The sequence below is a fragment of the Mustela erminea genome, chromosome 12 (assembly GCF_009829155.1).
Source record: "Mustela erminea isolate mMusErm1 chromosome 12, mMusErm1.Pri, whole genome shotgun sequence".
NCBI classification, from domain to species: domain Eukaryota; kingdom Metazoa; phylum Chordata; class Mammalia; order Carnivora; family Mustelidae; genus Mustela; species Mustela erminea.
Genome location: NC_045625.1, coordinates 68701402 through 68718281, shown reverse-complemented (window position 1 = coordinate 68718281; position 16880 = coordinate 68701402). Strand labels below are relative to the sequence as shown.

General features: G+C 48.5%; 1 protein-coding gene across 3 annotated transcripts; it reads left to right on the top strand.

Annotated features, from left to right (window-relative positions):
• Nucleotides 1–860: 860 nt before the first annotated feature.
• IDNK (IDNK gluconokinase) lies at nt 861–14174 on the top strand. Of its 3 annotated transcripts, none has more exons than XM_032308003.1 (5): nt 861–976; nt 5326–5356; nt 5722–5808; nt 10358–10401; nt 12372–14174. In XM_032308003.1, exons 3-5 carry the CDS (start codon nt 5773–5775, stop codon nt 12715–12717), a joined length of 426 nt encoding a protein of 141 aa, XP_032163894.1. In that variant the 5' UTR covers nt 861–976; nt 5326–5356; nt 5722–5772; the 3' UTR covers nt 12718–14174. The 3 variants fall into 3 exon arrangements, with proteins under 3 accessions (XP_032163894.1, XP_032163893.1, XP_032163891.1); XM_032308000.1 differs by having other exon boundaries at nt 872–1013; XM_032308002.1 differs by lacking the exon at nt 5326–5356 and having other exon boundaries at nt 861–1013.
• The last annotated feature ends 2706 nt before the right edge of the window (nt 14175–16880 follow it).

The following is a 16880-nucleotide window of genomic DNA, read 5'->3' as shown; positions in this document are numbered from 1 at the left end:
GGAATAAAACAAAGTTAGTGCAGGGCTAATTGAAACACTCATTAGGTAAGCGATTTATGTCAGCTTCATTGTTTTCCAGGACAAAGTAATATGAACTTGGGTAACAAGGGAGGTTGGGCAGAATGTCGTTAAAGGTGCTTTTAATCAAATATTTTAAATGACACATAATCAACACACTGTTCTAAAGCAAATGGACCCTTCAAAGGGATAGTCCTCCCCTTTAAGTAATTTACAGAGGACAGAAGCCAGATTAAATAGCAGAGCCATGCAGCCACGACCTGTGCCACTACGGCCCAATCTATATACGACACCAAAAGATGTCCGCCTCCTACTCTTGTAACAAAATGCCAGGTTACGATAGGCTGTCTACAGCATGATCCCAATTTCATCAAGTATTCATACTCACCTGTCTATACTGGAGGAGGCATCATTTTAAGACGGATGTTTACACTTACTATGACGAAAACCAAATAAATAAAATTATTTTTTTTAAAAAAAAGGATGGATGTTTATGCTGCACGGTGTGGCAAAGTGTGAATTTATTTTCTGCTTATTCTTTCTACAGTTAAAAAAAAAAAAAAGCTCCCTCCATTGGTGGAGGAGGACGAGGGCGAGGCTCCCTGCTGGGGCCTGGGGTAGGAGGACAGTAGACGGAGACGAGCGGGTGGAGCGCGCGGTAGAGACTTGCTTGCTCCTGCCGCCCACGGGCTCCACTTCCCCGCCACTGCCAGGGAACGGCGAGGAGCGCGTGCGCGGGGCGGGGCGCGGGCTGAGGCGGAGCAACGCTGTGGGGCGGGGCGGGGCGGGGCGGGGCGGGGCGGGGCGGGGCGGGGCGCGGGCTGAGGCGGAGCAAAGCGGTGAGGGGCGGGACGAGGCTGTCCGGCTCCCCGCCGCTCGGTGCTCAGTGGCGGAGAAGGCGGGGCGGACGGGCCCGGGAAGCGGGAAGGATCCTGACTCCCGGCCATGGCGGCGCCCGGTGCGCTGCTGGTGATGGGCGTGAGCGGCTCGGGGAAGTAGGTCTGGGAGGGCGGGGGTCGCGGCGGGTCGCGGGGGGCGCCCTGGAGGAGGCGGCGCGCGCAGCGGAGGCCGGAGGCGTCACGGTTCCGGGCCCGCGGGGTACGCAGGGCTCTGGGGAACCTCCGGCCTCCCTTTGCTGATGAGGAAGCTGCGGCTCGGGGGCACCGGCTCTCTCTCCCCACCCTCCAACCTGCTCGCCCCGGGGCGCCGAGACCGTTACCCCGAGAGGCTCACAGGGGCAGCCCTCTGTGAAGAAGCGCCTGCCGCGGCGCCGCCCGCCGTGGCTCCGTTGGTCCTCAGGGCCGGTGTCTGGGAGCCTCTTGTCAGAACGGGGTGGAAGGGCGCGAGGCCCAAAGCTCAGGGGCGAACGTCGTCCCACTCTCCCACACACCTTTGTGAGGCTGGGCGGAGGGGCAGCTCCAGTCCTGCGAGCTGCTGGACTTGTGCGATGAGATTTCACCTTCTGGTCTGTTTTCTCTGTGCTGTGTCAGCGTTTATCAGCTTTACCTGAAAGTCAGAGTAAATAAATAGAGTTCCAAATCCCCCTAAGGGTTTGCAAGGAGGACCGCCGGGTGCGCCAGAGCCTCTCTGCTCAGCCCAGTCTGGCCATCTTGGGGGCCGGGAGCTAGACTTTGGCTTCCTGATTAGACCAAAATCTAACCGCGCCCTTAACCCGAAAAGGGAGCCACTGCTACGATCCGCCACAGGAGGCAAAAGACAAACCTTAATCAAGTGGAATATCGTAATTTCAAAGACCTGTAGTGCCCTTCTAGAATTTTCTGCGCCACGACTATCTTGTGTGGTCAACTACGTATTAAAGACTCTTTTTTTTTTTTTTAAAGATTTTATTTATTTATTTGACAGAGAGAGATCACAGTAGGAGAGAGGAAGGGAAGAGATCACAGAGAGAGAGGAAGGGAAGCAGGCCCCCTGCCCAGTAGAGAGCCCGATGCGGGACTCGATCCCACGACCCTGAGATCATGACCTGAGCCGAAGGCAGCGGCTTAACCCACTGAGCCACCCAGGCGCCCCCGTATTAAAGACTCTTGCTCCAGGTAGGAAAGTTTAGGTTTTTAAGATTACTGTGGCATTTTTAGCCTCATCTCTTGAGAAAGTAAAATGATTTGGGGAGCCTTTGAATAAAATTAAAATAAAACATGAAGCGTGAAAATCCCTAGTTGTTGTATGATTTGAAGAGGTTGAATGTAAGACTGCTTCTGTGCTGTGATGTAGTGGAAGTCAAGAGCCCCGGGTCTTGATTGTGCTGCTGCTGCCTGGTTGTGTGAGCTTGAGTAATTCATGTACCCCTCTCTGCTTTGGAGCAGATGGGGGAGTGTGTGAAACCATATGGTTTATATGGTTATGGTATTCATGCATTCAGTAACTATTTATAGAGCTTGATCCTGACTCTGTGTCACTGATATATAATGAACAGGATAGATAAAATCCCTACCCTCAATGAGTTTATACCCTAGTATGGGAGGGAAACAAGACAGGGAAGTGCATAAATACATGTACACGGTGTGGTAGGCAGTGGTGGTGCTCTAGGGGCAAATAAAGGAGAGTAAGTAGAACAAAGAACAGCAGGCAGGATGGTGAGGGAAGGCTCCTCTGAGGCAGTGGTATGTGGGCAAGACTCACAAGAAGTGAAGGACTAAGCCTGGTGGCCGGCTAGGGAAAGGGCAGTGTAGGCAAAGGGAATATAGCAAGTGCAAAGGCCCAGAGGCTTTGTTTCATAGTGGCTTACCAGGGAATTCATTGTGGCTGAGTGATGGGAGATGAGGTCAGAGAAACAATGAAGGTGAGGAGAAGTGGTCGTTTGCTGGAGATATTCTGAAGGTAGAACCAGAAAGTTGTGTCGATGGACTGGCTGTGGGGTATGAGTGAGGGAGAAAGGTGTGAAGGATGACTTCGGGATTTTTGGCTTGGGTATCCAGAAGGGAGTTATTATTAACTGATGGAGAAGCAGTAGACAGAGCAGGTTTTGGGAGAAAAAACAGCACAGTCCAATGTGGGATGTGGTGAATTGCCTATCAGTCGCCTGAGTGGGTTTGTCAAGTGGTTGATTGGCTATCCAAGTCCAGAGTGTCAGGAGAGGAACTTTAGATATAAATGTAGGAATTCTTGGTGCACAGATACATTTAAAGACATAAGATGTTGAGATAACCGGGGGAGTGAGTGAAGATCAAGAAGCTGGCCAGGAACTGAGCTTGTGCCCTCTGACAGTTAAAGTTCAGAGTCAACTATTGCTGAGGGACTGAGTAATAAAATGAGAATGATTATATAGATCAACAGATATAGAAAACTGAGTTCTTCGGTGATTTCTGTGAGCTCTTGTTAGGGCCCTGCAGGATTTTAAATTATACGCCATTATATATGAGAGGGGAAAAAAATGGCTCAATAGAACAAGTCTCACACCAGAAAGATTGTAGTTAAACCACTATTAAAACAATGTCAAGCATGAATTTTACTTTTTCACTGTTTATTGCCTCCCCCTCTCCTACCTAAATGCAAGGGATCTTTTTCCTTTTTGTTTACTGCCCTCTCTGTCTAGAACAATGTCTGGCATGTAGTAGGTACTCAAGAAATATTTGCAGACTTAATGGATGAATGAACAAATGAATGAACAGAGCTATGTGAATAGGTGGCAATAGGTTAGTTTCCTTTATGTTTTAATAGCCTTCGTGAAGCCACCCTCAGGTTTCGGCCTTTTGAATATCTTTTGCTTTTAACCTGGGCCTCAGCCTACCACCACTGCCCTACAGCCCTTTTCAATCTCCATGATCCTGATTTAGACTAACCCGCTTAGAGATCCCTGGGTCCCAGACTGGTTTGTAATCCTTCCTCCAACCAGTCTCCTCCGAGCCGAGCTCTGTGCCAGGCGTCCTTGTCCGAGTCCGTGAGTCCGTGTCAAGTCCTGCGTTCTCTGGCTTAGGAGGTTTGGATAGAGCAGTGGACAGTGGCTTTTCCTTTTCCTTCTGTCTCTTCTTTGCCCCTCTACACCCCAGGCTAGTTAGCTCTTCTTTCAGCTTGTGAGTGGTGGCTGACGTGTTCATCCCTGGCTCATCTAACTTGGGCTTCAGTGTCATTTCGGTCATGCCCAGCTCTGGCTTCCCCAGCCCTGGAGTTGGTCACTGGTAGGCTGCAGTGTGTCCCCCTGTGCAAGCATCAGCACGGGGAACCTCATGGGAGAAGTTACAGCCCTTTGCAATCCTTTGGTCACATCGGGGAGCGGGTCTCAGTTGGGAGTACACGTGTGTCTTTAACACGAGGTCTCCTCAAGGCCTTCTTCACAAAAGAGACAGGACCCTTGAATCCAGGTAGAATGTAAGCAGGGTTTTGTTTTCGTTGTTTTTGTTTTCGTTATTTTCAGCTCCTGGGGACTAGCAGGTGCTCAGGAAGTGCTGGCTGAGTGAAACGAGTAGTGAGTGGGTACGTGTAGCTCGGTTCCCCCATTTTGGAGGTGAGAAAAGAGGTGTAGAGGGAAAGGTGACTGGCATGGAAGCAGGTGGCCAGGTAGTGGCCGCACGGAGACTGTAGCCAGCTGTTGGTACTGAGACCCAAGTCCTTTGCACTGAGTGCTGCCCACTGGGGAACGTCATGTCCTCACCACACACGTCGCACAGAGCATTTCCCTCCCAGGCTGATTTCTCATCCTAAACTTCATTTTATTTTATTTATTTTTTTTAATTTTTTAAAATATTTTATTTGACAGACAGAGATCACAAGTAGGTGGAGAGGCAGGCAGAGAGAGAGGAGGAAGCAGGCTCCCTGCTGAGCAGAGAGCCCAATGCGGGGCTTGATCCCAGGACCCTGGGATCATGACCTGAGCTGAAGGCAGAGGCTTTAACCCACTGAGCCACCCAGGTGCCCCTTTATTTTTTAAGAAGCCCCAGGCAAGGTGGTAATGCTTGTATGAGTTCCTTGAACCTTAAACCCCCCTGTCAGACCTCCGGCAGTACCCTCAGTAAAATCTCATCTCTCATCAGCTTTTTTCCCCACAAAACATCATGATCTCTAGAACAGGGACCAAAACATTTCAGAAAGACTTCAGGAGTTTAGTGAGATCTCATATATTGTTTTTTGGGAAAGAAAATTAGTGGTAATTCAGTAACTATCTAAATTCCTGGAGAACACGGACATGTTCTTGACTCTAGGCCTGACAGCATTACTGTCCCTGCTTCAGTATCATGAAATTACTGGTTTCAACACGGCAGGGTGGCTGCTGTCTCCAGGGCACCCTGCATGGTGGGGGCCACGCAGGGGTTGGGAAGGGCCATCACCTGAACCTCTGTGTCCTCTCCACAGATCAACCGTGGGCGCCCTGCTGGCCTCCGAGGTAACCTGTTCTGATGCCTCCCAATGACGAGCCCCGTGGTGCTGTCTCTTTGCTTCTCTCCCTTCGGTGCACTTTCTTTCTGGCCCTTCCTTTCTGGTTTGTAAAACTCACCACAGGTGTGGCTTGGGAAAGCCAGTGGGGCAATCTTGGTTTACACCTTGGTGATGACCAAGAGTGATGAATGAAAGGAGCAGCAGCCCAGTGAGCAGGGACGGGGATGTGGCATGACCGCCTCCCCGCTCCCGTGTCGGGGATGGGGAGTGGAGGGAGGGGGACCACAGGGGGAGGGGTGGTCCCCGGGCTGCCCTGTACGTAGTGTCAGTAATGGTGGTTGTCATCTACACCCGTTCACTTTGTTCTTAAAGCTGGGATGGAAATTCTATGATGCGGATGACTATCACCCAGAGGAAAACCGAATGAAGATGGGAAAAGGGATCCCACTCAATGACCAGGTAACATGTGCTGACTGTTTCCAACCCAGACGCTCCAGCTGGGAGCCGCAGGTGGGGCTCTCCCAGCACGTGGTGTAGGACACTTCCTGCCCGAGAGGACTCGTGCACAGCACTCCGAAGCCAGGCACCTGCGGTCCTGCACATGGTCAGCTTTGGCCCTGAAATGCTCTCCAAACACATAGCTAGGAGTCACCCCGCCCCTGTTTGGGCAGAGCCTGCCAGGACACTTCGCTGCAGGCTTTCAATCTGCAGGACGTAATTCTGGAGATTCTGCCTTCCTCCTCCTCCCCATGCCTTTCAGCTGCCGCCAGCACCTCACCACCACCCCAAAGCCAGAAGGATGGTTACAAATTCAAATCTAGCCCTCTGGAAGTGTCCCATCCATCTCAGGGTCAAGACCAAAGAGCCCAACGCCTCAACATGCCCCATTCCCCTCTCTTCGGGTACCCTCCCTCCCTCTCTCCACCAGAGCCACCCTGGCCCCTGTCAGTCACTCCTGCTGCCCCGCTGCTCCCCACAGGGCCTTTGCATCTGCTGGTCTCATTGTCTGAAGTGCACTTCTGTCCCCTCACTTCTGAAATGTACCCTGCTCCTATCCACAGCTCGGCTTCTGTGCCACTTAGGGAAGTCCCTCTGGGCCTTCTGAAGTAAAACCTCCTATAATAAATTCTCACAGCACCATGGCCCACACAGTTCAGGTCCCAGCTGCAAGTTGGCATTTGATGGTGTGAGAATTTGATTAATATTTATCTCTACAACTCGATTCTACTTCTGAAAGAGCAAGAACTGTGGCCTTTCTGATGACCATTATATACCCCCAGGGCTGGCCGCACAGTCAACATCAGAAGATACCCGTGACTCAGTTGTAAGTGCAGGAATGAACAGCGCCTCACTCCTTATGCACCGTCATGAGGCCACTTCCTAAGGGTCCCTCCTAAAGCACAGGTGCAAACCGGACTCGCTGGCGTAACTCGCCGTAGTTCAGGGGAGAGTTGAGGGCCAGGGCCCCAGCCAGGCTCACGGGCCGGGGTGTCCAAAGGGCAGGAACAGAGTGGAACTGGCCGAAGACCAATACTGTGGTTGCCACTCTCAGTGACCTCGGTCCCAGCTGTACTGAGCTAGCTCACTCTCGTCCCCTTATCCAGCCTCCAGGGACTGGAGTCCCCCACCATCACTTGGTCTAGTTCTAGGGACTCCGAGCATACACCTCTCTCTGTTTCAGGGAGGATGGCTTGAGCTGGCCAAGATTCAGACTTTGAACCATCAAAATTAAGTTTGCGACATTTGACTTTAGGGGACAGCAGGAGGGAACCATAAAAGAGATACAGAATAGTAAGTGGAGCATAATAATGACATTATGGTAGAGATAAAGACATAGTGCAGATAACCTGGCTCCACCACTAGGCCTGTGTGCCCTTTGGCCAATGGCTTAGTCTCTCTCTGCCTCCTTTTCCTCCTGTGAAGCAGGGATGGAAGAGGACCCATTTCACTGGGTGCTTGAGGGGATTAAATGAGATACTACTAAAAAAATTATGCACAGTGAAGTACCCAAAGCATTCAGTAAATACAACTTACTGTTGTCGCTTATGTATCTATGCGCACAGGTACGCATCACATAAACTGTTTCTCCTGAGTCTGTAAGTGTGACCGTGCCAGGGTTTTCTCCTTGGTGAGTGCAAATAAAAGTTAAAGAACAAGGTAAAGCAACCCAAATGGATGGAGTTTTCAAATGACCTTTAAACATTCTCCTGTTCACACGCGAGGCTTGTTAACTGGGCAGTCTGGATGGGGGTAGGGGTAGAGTTCAGAAAAGGAATTTATTGTACAGAAGAAAAGGTTATCGGTTACTGGAGGAAACATAATGAGTCACTAAATATATTTAGGAGAAGCTCTACAGGTTAGCCGGACTTCAGACTTTCTCCCTTCCGGGGAGAGAAAGAGCTAGAATAGCAGATGGTTGACATGCGTGAGGAGAACTCAGCTAAGAGTGAAGGTGTGGGTCATAGATGCGCTGGCACTGGGGGCCCCTCTAGCAACCAGTTCTGCGGGCCGCCCCCCCAGGATCCTGTGAGGAGGCCCCTGTGGAAAGTCTGAGGCAGGGGTTCTGCCTCCTCTGGGAAAGGCTTGGGGAGGGTTTCGTGCTCAGAGGGCTGAAGTTTGAAGAGAGAACCTGTGCTGAGTATTCCAGGGGCTCCTTCAGGCTATTTAAATGTAAATGAACATAAACTAAACTGTAAACCCCAGTTCTGGTGTTACACAGCCCAAGTGTTCAGTTGCCACACAGGGCCCATGGCTACCACCAGAAGGTGCAGAGAACACGTCCATCGTGACAGGAACCTCTAGTGGATACGCCACTCAGGCTGTGAGGGGTTGCTATTCGTGTGATAATGATGATAAAGGATCTGCAAGCTGCCAGCGTGCCCCCCACCCCCCACCCCCACGCCAGGTCCAAGCTGTCCCAGCAGCCCGCAGTGACACTGATGCAGACTTCAGAGTCTGCTAGATGAGGGGGTTTTTGTCAAAAATTTTCCCGATTATCAATGTAACACTTGCCTTGTGTAGAAAATTTGGGAAGTACTGGAAAATGTTTTTACAGAATATATCACTCTTGGCTTTATCTTTTAAAATACCTACAAATTTTAGAGTTTGAATTTTGGAGTTTTTTCCCTATCTTTTTTGGGGTCTATATTCTTCTTACATGTGTTCTTTCCTCTGTGGTCTCAAGTTCATTTTTGCAGCAGGTAAACAGTGGGCCCTGGCCACTGCTCTTCCCCACCCGCTCCTTCCTTCTGCTCTGTCTGCCTCCCCTAGCAATGCTGGGCCTACTTGGGCTCCTGCGTTGTTCCTCTGAGCTCCAACTCCCTTCTCCCTTTAACTGTCCCCTTCCAGAAGACACTTCATGTCTCTAGATGTTTCCATCACATCACTAAAACCAGAGGCCCAGGAATCTTTCTCTGCCCTTTTGATGTCCTGATTGAACTCCTGCCAGAACATTTGTTGTGCCCACTACCTCCAAGCACTGGGCTGGGGGCGGGGGACACCCATCAGGAAGGAGATGACCTTGAATGTCAGACCCAGCAGGCAGAGATGCTCATTTGGGTTATGCTGTTTCCTCTTCTCTTTCCCCTAAGTTTCTTTCTGTGTGTTTGACTTTCATAATTTATCCTATCATCTGTAGTAACCACTCACAGAGTTGAGTGAATTTGCTCTAATATCTCCTAGTTCCAATTTCTGCTTTTGTGAAGAAGGAATCTCAGTCACTCCCTTTTGTCACAAATGTGAACACAAAATTGAAGCTCATGCCTCCAAGTCTTAATACCCTTACAGTAAAGCCCAACCTTTCTTAGCAGGTCACTCAAGTTCTTGACCATCTAGTCGAGGCAGATTCTCCTGACCTTCCTCACTGCCAACTCCCACACTGTTCACCAGGGCTATGAAGCATCTGCTTCACACATTTACTCAAGAGTCCTCCTCTCTATTTAGAAACGTACAAGGGGCGCCTGGGTGGCTCAGTGGGTTAAGCCTCTGCCTTTGGCTCAGGTCATGATCTCAGGGTCCTGGGATCGAGCCCCGCATGGGGCTCTCTGCTCAGTGGGGAGCCTGCTTCCCCCCCTCTCTCTGCCTGCCTCTCTGCCTACTTGTGCTCTCTCTGTCAAATAAATAAATAAAATATTAAAAAAAAAAAAAAAAGAAGAAACGTACAACAAAAGTGCTGTCAACCAAAACTTATGGGATGCCTTTGAAACATTACTTAGAAGGAAATCTATGACCTCTGGAAGCATTTCCGGAAAAATAACAAGAATGGAAAGTAATGAGCTAAATGTTCAAGTAGGGAAAAACAATAAACAAAAAGGAATATGTAGGAAAAAAGTAGAAATGGATGCTGAAATTAATGGAATATAAGCTGTTTCAAAAAAATAAAAATCTAACAAGACTGATCGATCAAGAGTGGAAAGAAAGCACAATTAAGAGTAGGAATGAGAAGAGGGCTCTGAACTGGTGATGTTTGTAAATTTAAAGACTTAAGTTGGACAATTTCTTAGAAAAACATAAATTACTGTGGGGGACATGGGCTTGGATGGCCGTAACTGATGGCAGAGACTACTCCGCTTTTCCCCCCAAAGGGGAATACAACCCTGCCGATGCTGCATCTGGCTTAAGAAATCAGGAGGGTCCGGAGATCTAACTGTATGTGTGATCTCGTCCTGCTCTCTCAGACACCAAAACTGAATCAAGAATAGAAAACCTGAACATAACATAATGCTCTTAAAAAAAAAAACTGATTCTGGAATCCAAGACCTCCCTGCAAAAAAGGCCCCAGGCCCAAATGGTGTTTCAGGTGAGTTTTGGTCGGCTTGGACCACTGTAACAAAATATCACAGGCTGGGGGCTTAACCAAGAGACATTCAGTTCTCACAAATCTAGAGGCTGGAAGTACGGCCTACTTCTCAAAACCGCTAAGATTTCTCTGGACTGTAACGCTGATGATGTGTTTCTGTACAAATAAACAATACCTGGGGAAGTCACTTTGTGTCTGCTTTAATTTCAGGACAGGATACCATGGCTCTGCAACTTACATGACATTTTACTAAGGTAAGAGAGCATCAGGCCTTCACATAAGCCAATGAGTAAAGAAAATTCATCAGAAAGTAGAGGCAAAAAATACGTTCTTGAAATCACAACTGGCTAATGGTAAAGGATCATAGAAATGGAATGCACGTCTGTCAGGTAACCAACAATGATTTAAATCAGTCAGAACCCGCGTGTAATTCAGTTGGGTTCTGGAAATGAACCTCCTAGACAGCTCCGCAATTATCGTCTGGGAATCTTGGTCAGCCAGTTGGCTTCCATAAGTCTGTTTCTTCATTTGAAAATGGGGGTGTAGTTCCTATTCACAGAATATTGTGAGAATTAGTGAGACGGGATATGGGAGGCACTCAGAATGGTATTGAAAACATATAAGTGCTGGAAAGATGGTAACCGATGACACTACTGACTGTTCTAGTCACATCTTTGTCTCCACCTCTTACCCCAACTCCAAGCTGTGGCAACCAGGGAAGACCTGGGGTCATTTGTAAGTGAACAGATAATTGGTCATCAGAATTGGGAGTCCCAAACCGTCTGCTCTGTATCGTGCCTCTGAGCAAATGAGGTCCCCTCCACCCATCTGAGGAACTGACCCCTGGGAATCCTGGTTGGGATGTGGAGGAGGATAGAGAAGAGGCAGGGAATGGCTTATAAATCTTGTTTCTAAAATGAGGAGCTTTGCGCAGTGGCAGTATCGTAGGTTTATCCAAGGCGATTATTGCTAATTAAAATGAAGATGACATTTCATATTTTTATAAATCTAAAACCTTTACACCATATGCAATTAGAATATACTTAAAATTAAAAATTCAGTTTACTTTTTCACACTGCACTGACATAGCTGGCAACCTTGTCTTTGCATAGGCTTTGAGTTTAGGGTTCAAGGTTTGAGAACTCCTACCCAACTGGGTCTTAACGTAAGTAGATTAGATCAAATATACTGACCTGTGATGGAAGCAGAAGTTAAGATCCTCCGGAGAGGAGCTATCAGACATCCAGACCCAGAATAAATGAGCTCTCAACCATGGCCTCTGGGAAGAGCCAGACGGCCCAGGTATATAAGTTCGCTGCTGCTGATGTGCTCCATCCACTGGATCTCAAGTGTACATTGTCCGTAGATCAAAGGCAGACACCTGCAGAATTCTCAGTTCTAAAACAAACATTCTACCAAGTACCCAAGCCAGGGTTTTACTCTTCACCTCTTACCTCTTTACTGGAGTCCCTTCCCAGCCAGAGCCGGCTGCCTCTCCTGACCGTGGACAGGGGCACACAGCAGCTGCGTGGGAGAGGGGGCTCACTCACTTGGGCAGTCTCGGAGCACACTGGTTTCCCTTTGTGGTGCCTGGTCACGCTGCCTCTATTTCCGGCTCAGGTTTTTTCTTAGCATATCCCTGGACGCTTCTTATATCTTGTTCCCCTTGACCACAGACAGCCTGATATTCCCCTTTTTGCCTGCTTTCTCCAGCTCTGCACTGGTAAATTCACCAGACTCCCAGCATATTGTAGAGTAGGAAGGGGGAGAAGCCAGTTGTGAGTTTCAAATCACTGAACACCTGTGGAAAATCTGAGCCAAGGTGTGTGGGGCACAGGCACCTACCAGCAGCCACCCATGTCCACATGCAGTGGCCATGTCTACATTTGCAGGAGCAGAGCTGACACCAAGAACTTCCTGTGTACTGGGCATGTTGGTCAACTCTTCCTCACAAGTCTACGGACAGGCGCTCTAAGGGGCCCCATTTAAGAGATGATGAACTGATGCTCAGGGAGGTAAATACCTTGCCCAAGACGGCTCAGTTCACTAGTGCAAGGAAGATCTTTACCTTAAAGCCAGGACTGCCTGATACCTCTCCACCATTTTGTAATACCTTCCACTGGGAGAGAAGTAGGACCGGTCTTCAATCTAGAATCAGCACCAGTTATTTCAAAGGTCTGCGTTCTTTAGTCCCACTCTCCACCCCCTTTTTTTTTTTCAACAGAGATGTAGCCTCTGGACAGCATGTGGTTCTAGCCTGTTCGGCTCTGAAGAAAGCGTACAGAGACATCTTAATACGAGGAAAAGATGGAGCATCCCCGAAGTGTGATGAGACGGGGAAGGACAAACACCCAGCTGAAGTGAAGCTCCTCGTGGTCCATCTGAGTGGGTCCTTTGAGGTCATCTCTGGGCGTTTACTCAAGAGAAAAGGACACTTTATGCCCCCTGAGTTATTAGAGTCCCAGTTCGAAACTCTGGAGCCCCCATCGGCTCCAGAAAACTTCATCCAAATCAGTGTGGACAAAAATCTTTCAGAGATAATTGCTACAATCGTGGAAACTCTAAAATGAAAATCGCTTCAGATCGGGGGTCCAGAACAATCAGGCAGACATTTCCATCCCATCCCAAACTATGTTTTATTGGTTTTTCCAGTATTCTAATTTCTTGGGGTGAACAAACCCTAGTGTACTGAACTCTACTTGCCTGGGTGTATTTTTAGGCATTTGTGCTCTGGCACATGAGGAGGAGATAGGAGGGCACTTTGAAAGTAAAGCTTCAATAGAAATTCAAATTCCTGTGACCTAATCAGATGATCAGAGGGAATTCTATAATCAATGCTATAAATCACCTCATTTAGAACATCCTTGATCATGCCTAGATCTGAACAAATAAATGAAACTTGGCTATACCTGGCATCCCCTGGAAACTGGTCACAGGAGTAGAAATGTGTATAATGTGTAAACGTGTGTAAAACTGACCACTCACCAGCAAGTCCTAAACCTCTCTCCTTGGATCATCTCAAGATAAATAACAAGTACATATAGTTCATGGATATAAAAAACGGCAAAGGTGGAACTTCAGTGGATGTAGCCTGGGACTCACTGACCCAACTGTCCCACTCATTTTACGGAAACCCCTGAGATCCGGTTGGGGTCAGCCACCAACCTCTCTGCTGCAAAAACCGTCAGCAGTGGGCTCTAGGATAAGGAAAGAACACGAGAGCTGCTCTGACCCAAATGTGAAATGAACCTTCCCGCCGGGCAGCAGTGTGCCAGGGGCAGCTGGGCTGGGTGAGGCTGTGCCGGAGGTCAGAGGCCTGGGTTTCAGCCCTTCCCCCGGAGGCTCCAGAAAGAGACTTCCTTATCCTTCTATCCTAACCAAGGTCCTGGAATGCAGCTACTCTGCAGGGCCACTGATTTGCCTTGCCCAGAGAGTGGGTTTTGGAACTAATTACCCATTTTTTTTCCCACCAGGGCAGGCAGCCTGTCTTGGGAACTACAAAGAGAATACGTGCCAGGGGTGCCAGAGGCGTGAAAGGGCCCTTGTGGGTAGACAGACCTTGCTTAAGGAGACATGAAACCTCAGATTTTCCTCTCTGCCAGATTTGAGAGGCATCTGCTGTCTGGCTTCAGTCTACATCAGCTCTCACTACTCGGGGTCCAAGCCCTCAAGTTGACCAGTCCCACAGACTCAGGCTGGCCGATAGTCACCCCAGTCACAGAGGAGGGACTCAGGCCACAGTACTCAGTGAGTCCAGACTGAAAACCACCATGGGCACTCTGCAGCGTCTGCGGACCTGTAATGGGACACAGAGCTCCAGCTCTCAGGTGGCTTACGTCGGGGTGGAAGGACAGGGCATCTCCCATCCTCTGGCATGGGCTCGAGTTCTCAGCAAAGGCCACTGCTCACAAAAAAACTGAGTTTCACTCCACTGGACTGTCCCATAGGACCTGGTGAACAAGCCTGCTTATAATTATAAGAGCACAAGCTATTTTATGCATAAATGAAAATGTTTTTGCAGTTGTAAGTTACATGAAGTTTCCAAGAGTACCAAAAAGGAACAATTATATTCTTTTTTAAATTTGCCAGAGTTGTTTACCATTTCAGAGAATCGTGGTGTTCTTTTCTGTCATGAATGTAACACCTCTACACCAACCTGCGCTTGTAAGTCTTCATTCACAGTGATCAGCCCATGGGCACAAGCACCCAGCTGCTCCGTGGTGTTGGTCCAGGGCAACTATGTCTTGAGTGTTACATACCAAATCTCATTCGTTTATCCCAAGTTACTTTCCCCTTTTCTCCTTTACAGCAAAGGTATCCTATTTACTATTTGCTGGGGTAAATTTTATTAGCCATCGGTTTCACTTCAGGTGGAAGCGGGACATCAGAAAATAGTTGTTAAAAATAGAAGCATCAGATCTCCTGGGGTTGGGAACCACTGCTCAAATCTTCCCAAGATGGACCCAGGGAGGCCAGGGTGTGCACCAGTACTGCCCTCTGGTGGCCCTGGGGAACACTGCAAGTGCGCACGGCTCTCCCAGCCCTCAAGAACACCATCATGCAGGCAGCCAGCCATGGGTTCTGTGCCTGGGTCCCCTGGCAGTGGAACACCCAGTCCTGACCATACCCTTGCTCAGCCTCTATGACCTGTGAAGAAGTGGAGAGTGAGACCTGTTTGCTGTGGCTCAAAATAGATGCCAATGATTCTCTCTTTTCTCCACCCTGCATATACCACTTAACCACCCACTCTGGCAGGAATTCTCCATCTTGCCTCCCGCTCCAGTCCCCACCACAGGAGGAAGTTCAAGTTCAACGCTTTTCTTTCCCATAAGACACCGCCCGCCTTGTAAAGTTGTGGCAACTGAGAGAGTACACGCCTGGTGAGACCACAACCGATAAAACAAATGCAAGCTCTTGTTAAAATTGTCACCCTTGGGTGTCTGAGGCGATGTGGTCACAGGATGAACTCCCTCTCCTCTGCCTTCCCGACTGTGGAGATTATGAACCCCGGGCAAGTACGTGAATCTTAAGTCTTTGGGCTTTAACAGGTCTTCCTTCTTAACCACTGCCAGTGTGCTTCCATGCCTGTCCAGCCTGGGGGCCTGACCTGACTCAGACATCTGCTGTCCACTGTCCATCTGCTCTGGAATCAGAAGCTGCAAGACGCTGAGCTCTAGGCACAACACTGCCACACATTCACAGGGTAACCATGGGCAGGGAACCACTACGGGATGTCCCCACCAGGTGTTCCAAAGGTCCAGAACTGTCAGGCCAGGCCTCTCTAGAGACTGCTCTGAACAAAGCATCTTTCAGCGGATGGGAGTTCAAGAAGGGAGAAATTAAAACAGGCTGGCCCTAATCAAAGATACCATCAACCAGATTTTAACTTCTGAAACTACCATACAAGTTTATTCTCCCATCACTGAAGAGCAAATCTCTTATGTTCAAAAATTATTGAACCTGAAGTATTAGCTCTTAATATGGGCACTATGAATGCCAGCAATTACCAAGGAGTAGACAACTAGATATCTAGCCTACAAGTTGTGTTGGGCCTTAATTTAGGGAGGTGTTTTTCAACCCTTAGAGAACCTCGGTGTAAAATACAGCCTGTTGCTGATGTCCAGACAATCTTCAATCCCTCCAGTGGAGTTTCTCCCAGTGGCCTTAGATCCTACAGAAACTGAATTTCACTTTCTGGGTTAAAGATGTAAAGTCATGGGTCCTCACTCGGGAGGACCCAAGACCTAATACTGAATATATCTAACACATAGCTCAACTAAGGATCCAGTGAGGGGGAAATGTCCCAAACCCATGACAGTCAGTGGTAGGACCTACACATCTGAATGTCCAGAGGGCCTAAGAAAAAACAATAATGGTAGGATACAGCAGACACTGGGGAATGGTGAGGACTATGGCACAAAAGAAAATGTATGCATTATCTAAAAAGGGCAGCCACTACTCACCCCCCAATGATGCAGAAACACATCTCAGCATACAAGCTGGGGTTTATTGCTTGTTGCATAACAGAGAGCAGACTTCCAGAACCATGGCGGGGGGATTTCAGTAAGATGTCACAAAAGGACTTATGTTTTGGACACAGTAGGTGAGTTAAGGGGGGGGGCTTCAAGGAAGCTGTGGAGGAAGTAGGGAATGACTGGGTATCTTCATAAGATGAGAGAAGTGAACTGAGGCTAAAAGCTATCATTCATCAAGAAGTGTTCAGAACAGGGAGTGTCCAGGCACAATTAAAAAATTCATCTTTTGACTCTGGTCACAGTCTTGGTAGCCATGTAGATATTCTGCAAAATTATTCCACAGGACAAAGAGTAGTAGGCCAGCTAGTTCTAGTAGTAGCTACTTCCAGTAGTAGGCCAGCTCCTGGCCCACTTGACAGGCACTGCTTTTCTTCCCTCTAATTGGCAGAAATCACTGTCAACAGGGTCTTTCAGGCCTAGATTTGAAGTAGTTTATCTTTAAGACACTAGCAGAGCTTAGAGAGTTTAACTTGAATTTCCATTCTCAAGTGAGAATTTGGTATACTCTGAGGTCAGAGGGTTGAGTAACAGCTAGTGGATTAACCTCTGGGAATCTGTACCACTTCTTTCTGTAGTTGGGGCTCCTGTGGCTAACCTTTGAAAAGACTGCTGAACTGGTTTCCAAGTAGACATACCATTTTACATTCCCACCAGCAATCTACCCAACACTTGTCACTTCTTTGTGACTACAGTCACCC

Excerpts from the sequence above, each read along its gene's own strand:
- IDNK (XM_032308000.1), top strand. The coding sequence starts at position 964 with ATGGCGGCGCCCGGTGCGCTGCTGGTGATGGGCGTGAGCGGCTCGGGG. Across the intron at positions 1,014-5,325 it reads GGCGTGAGCGGCTCGGGGAA|ATCAACCGTGGGCGCCCTGC; the intron begins GTAGGTCTGGGA and ends TCCTCTCCACAG. Across the intron at positions 10,402-12,371 it reads TTACATGACATTTTACTAAG|AGATGTAGCCTCTGGACAGC; the intron begins GTAAGAGAGCAT and ends TTTTTTCAACAG.